This window comes from Dipteris shenzhenensis, chromosome 26, assembly GCF_047967505.1.
Source record: "Dipteris shenzhenensis isolate YYH24624 ecotype China chromosome 26, Dip_SZ_1.0, whole genome shotgun sequence".
NCBI classification, from domain to species: domain Eukaryota; kingdom Viridiplantae; phylum Streptophyta; class Polypodiopsida; order Gleicheniales; family Dipteridaceae; genus Dipteris; species Dipteris shenzhenensis.
In genome coordinates this window covers 23305080-23308935 of record NC_141621.1, presented here as the reverse complement: position 1 = coordinate 23308935, position 3856 = coordinate 23305080, and the positions used below count along the sequence as shown (strand labels likewise).

At 47.8% G+C, this 3856-nt stretch overlaps 1 protein-coding gene across 1 annotated transcript; it reads right to left on the bottom strand.

Moving 5' to 3' along the window:
- Positions 1 to 536: 536 nt before the first annotated feature.
- Positions 537 to 3646, bottom strand: LOC147884840 (proline dehydrogenase 2, mitochondrial-like). Its single transcript, XM_087397865.1, has 4 exons — positions 2878 to 3646; positions 2142 to 2787; positions 1328 to 1568; positions 537 to 763 (listed from the first exon to the last, which is right to left on the bottom strand). The coding sequence occupies exons 1-4, from the start codon at positions 3538 to 3540 to the stop codon at positions 727 to 729; spliced, it is 1587 nt and encodes a 528-aa protein (XP_087253991.1). The 5' UTR covers positions 3541 to 3646; the 3' UTR covers positions 537 to 726.
- Between the last annotated feature and the right edge of the window lie 210 nt (positions 3647 to 3856).

Sequence of the window (3856 nt, the reverse complement as noted above, 5' to 3'; positions counted from 1 at the left end):
TTAGATACCCCTTTGATATATTCAAATACCCTTGTCATGACAAATGACTTTCACCTAGAAAAGCAAGCCTCATTCCAATAGACCCTCAATCCTTACATTATGCTTTAACAACCCTCTCCGTACATCATGCTTCCTAGCACATTTGATCCCAACCACCACCTTTATATCTTGATCCATATCAGCTAGATTTTATGACCTTTCAAAAATGTGAATTCACCTTAAGGTACATTGGTGCACACTTATCATACTTGCTTAAAAATACTAGTAAGTGTGCACCAATTCACCTAAAGTTCAGGTACATTTGTGCACACTTACTAGTGGCCTTTAAACAAGAGCTTACCCCAAACACACACAAAAACACAACTTAAGGTCTCTCTCTCTCTCTCTCTCTCTCTCTCTCTCTCTCTCTCTCTCTCCCTCCCCCGGGGTTTTCAACAATGCTTGCTCACTCCTTTTCGCACAGACACGTTCTATATCACCCCCCTTCTACCACAAGAGAAACAGGCACCAACAAAACCTAAGGAGAAAAAAAGAGAAAAAATAATACGTTGCAACTTGGTTGAAGAATAAGGTTAGTAAAGATGATGTTACAACGTTTATCTTAATACTTCCATATGTACAACAGCGTGAAGAAGCTCAGGAGAGCAGAGGACCTCATTTCCAATGGCAGAGCGACTCATCTCCAATGGCACAGCTACCAATTTGAAATTATGTGGCTCTGAATCTTCATGCAAACGTAAACAACCTCCGTCTGAGCTCTTGCCTACACTCATACACCACAAAAAAGAAGCAAACCGTGGATCAAGTAATAAATAAATGAAAGAGCAAACCCAGCAGTCGAAACAGCTGAACGGTGGCACATCAGACGAGAGAATAAGCAAACTGTAGCAAGGAAAACACCTCAGCAATTGACAGCAGGGAACGTTGCAGCAGCAAAGATATAACCCTTAATACTAACAATTGATGATGCAAATCCAATTACAGCATGCAAGATTTAATCTTAACAATTGCAATTACAGCATGCAAGATTTAATCTTAACAATTGCCAGCAATTATGGCAGTCTTGCAACCCCCTCTCCCCAAAACACACACACACACACAAAAAATACAAACACAAAAGGTTAAGCTCCATTGCAGGATGAGAGAACTTATAAGCTTTGAGCAGGCAGTAAACAACCTAAGCAGCTAAGGAGAAAACAAGGCGAGATGGTCACAATTGAGCATGGAATAGCAGCACAATCAGAAGAGGAGAGCTTGAGAATCGATCATGAAACAGCAGCAAAATCAGAGACCCCAGCATTTTGCAAGCTCAAGGGTGGTTACTTACTTGATGCGGATTCGATCTGCCAGAGTGTTTCCCAGAGTGCCCCTGTTCTCCTCTGCCCTTCTGATAAGGTAGGGTATGACATGCTCCACAGGCCCAAACGGAATATATTTGCTCACTTGGAACCCAGCATGCACCAACACCAAAGACAAGCCATCAGCCATCCCCTTCAATTGTGCAAACTGCAGCCTCACATTTCCCTTTGCTATGCCCAATTCTTCGGCTTTTCCAGCGGCTGCCCTGCCTGCATGCAAGAGAGACAGTTCATGATTTGTAGCAAAATCGCTTCAAGCCATCACCCAAAAACAGCTCTAATTCAATTCTTCAAGGCTTCCCATTTCTGTGCCGTCACCTAAGAGTCGATAGCAATCTCGTAGCAAATCGGAAGCCATCACTCAAAAACAGCTCTAATTTAAATCTTCAAGGCTTCCCTTTTCTCTGCCGTCAACTAAGAGACGATAGCAATCTGGTAGCAAATCGGAAGCCGTCACTCAAAAACAGCTCTAATTTGCATCTTCACGGCTTCCCATTTCTAAAAGACGGTAGCAAAAGAAAGGCAATCAGGCAAGAAGAAGACGAAGAACTGGAGTTCAATCAGAGGAAGGTAGTCAGGCAAGAAGAAGAACAGTGGTTCAATCAGACGCCATCCAATTCTCTGCCGTAAACACAACTCCATCTATACGCAGGCAAAGATGACACGCTGCATAGGAGAGCGAACTCAAGGAGATGCCATTCCATCAATCGAGATGATAAAATTCTATCCGCTCCTCCTTCAGCACAAATTCTTCAAGCTTCTGAACGATTCTGAATTTCTTACCAGAATCGAAGTTATGAGTTGCAAGGACGACAGCCCCTTCACCAGTCGTCGCACGCTCCATCATGTAGGCCGCGCAAGTATCGTAACATCTGTGCGTATCCTCTATGCAAGGGTGGATTGGCGAAGCAGCACCCTTCGACGCAGCAAGCTCAGACTCTCTGCTGATGTACGCCCCGCGGACAAGCTTCACTCCGAAGCTCACCCCTCTCTTGGAGGCTTCCGTGGCTGCAAGCGTGAGCCGTGGCAGGGCATCCCTGAGGTAAGCTTGGATGGTGCCATACACCAGCGGCTGCCCACTCCTGTTGAATTCGAGAGCAGCAGCATATGTGAGATAATCTATGGCAGGTTGCACCGAGGTGTACTCTGCGTCGACCAGCAACGGTAGACCGGCTGCATCGCAAGCCCGGCAAAGCTTCCATAGTCTCTCCTTCGCCACCAGCAAGTCCCTCTCTTCGTGACTACTCAGCGGCTCGGGCGGACTTTGCACATGATAAGTAGGGCTTTCATCCGCAAGTAGAGGCAGCGCGTCTTCCCTCCAAGGGAGTTTGAACTCGGAATTCTTGTGCTGCCATCGCAAAAGCTCGCTGACGCGTTGAAGCAGAGGAAGCGGGCACAAAGCTGTTATCTTGACGCAAGAGAAGCTTACCTGCAAGCGAATGCGCAGTTTTCACTACGATCAACGCCAAAACCAGAAGAGGATGGATGAAATTCTTGCGCTGGATGAACACGAACGTACCGATTCATTAGGGAGTTGTTGCGTCTGTTGTATGGTGTGCAAGAATTCCTTCGTATTGCGATCGCAGGAGGCGTTGTCCGTCGCATCTTCCAGACTGTAGTCTAGTATGCCTTTCAGGCCGAGTTCCCACGTTCGCTGGAGCGTTTTCGAGGCCTCCGCAACGTCTTCTCCCGCGCAGAAATGCGAATACGCGGTCCTCTTCACTATCCCCAGAATTGGTCGCCGGAATGATGCGTAGTCCATCAACCGTGACTTCAAGATTTTGATGCTCAAATCCACCACCGGCTCGTAAGCAACCAAGTAGAGATTCAGCAAAGTGGACAAGAGCTCCTTCGATGTGATGTCACAGTACAACAATTTCCCGTCCTCAGCGCCGCACAGGACATCTGCAGCTGCGGCTCCGTCGATCCGCCCGTCTTGCAGCTCCTGAATACGCTCCAAGTGATGAGAAGACGATCGGCTCGCGGGGGAAAGGGACGCAGAGCCGACTCGAGTCTGAGAGAAACGCCACGGCTGGCGATTCGAAGCGGAAGGAAGATACTGAATCCGGGATGCAAATTGAGATGATTCAGCGTGAGAGTACAAATTTCTGGAGGAAGAAAGATTGCAGGGGCTACGAGAGAGCAGCTGGGAGATGGATAGTCGAGAGATGCGCCATGCCATGAGGCAAAAGGATGGATCGATGAAGAATTTGGAGATGGAGATGGAGATGGAGAAGAAGAAGAAGAAGAAGCAGCAGCTACAGGGAAACAAACACAAAGGAAATGAAGCAGGAAGACGAACTCTGAGTTCCACAGTCGAGAAAACAAACAGTTAGAATCAAGAGAGAGAAACATTGCACAGGGGCGTTTGCCCCTCTGGCTGCCCCGTGGCTCCCCCTCCACCGCCCGATCTTTTCCTCGCTGGCTGTCTCTCTTCTTTTGCTCGCCACGTGGCACCGTCCCAGCTCACCCCCACGTGTCTACGTGTCTTTTTTGCC

Bases quoted from the DNA above. Each gene is read 5' to 3' on its own strand.
- LOC147884840 (XM_087397865.1), bottom strand. From the start codon at position 3,540: ATGGCATGGCGCATCTCTCGACTATCCATCTCCCAGCTGCTCTCTCGT. The intron at 2,788-2,877 runs GTACGTTCGTGT...ATTCGCTTGCAG, and splicing joins AACAACTCCCTAATGAATCG to GTAAGCTTCTCTTGCGTCAA. The intron at 764-1,327 runs GTAAGTAACCAC...GTATGAGTGTAG, and splicing joins GCAGATCGAATCCGCATCAA to GCAAGAGCTCAGACGGAGGT.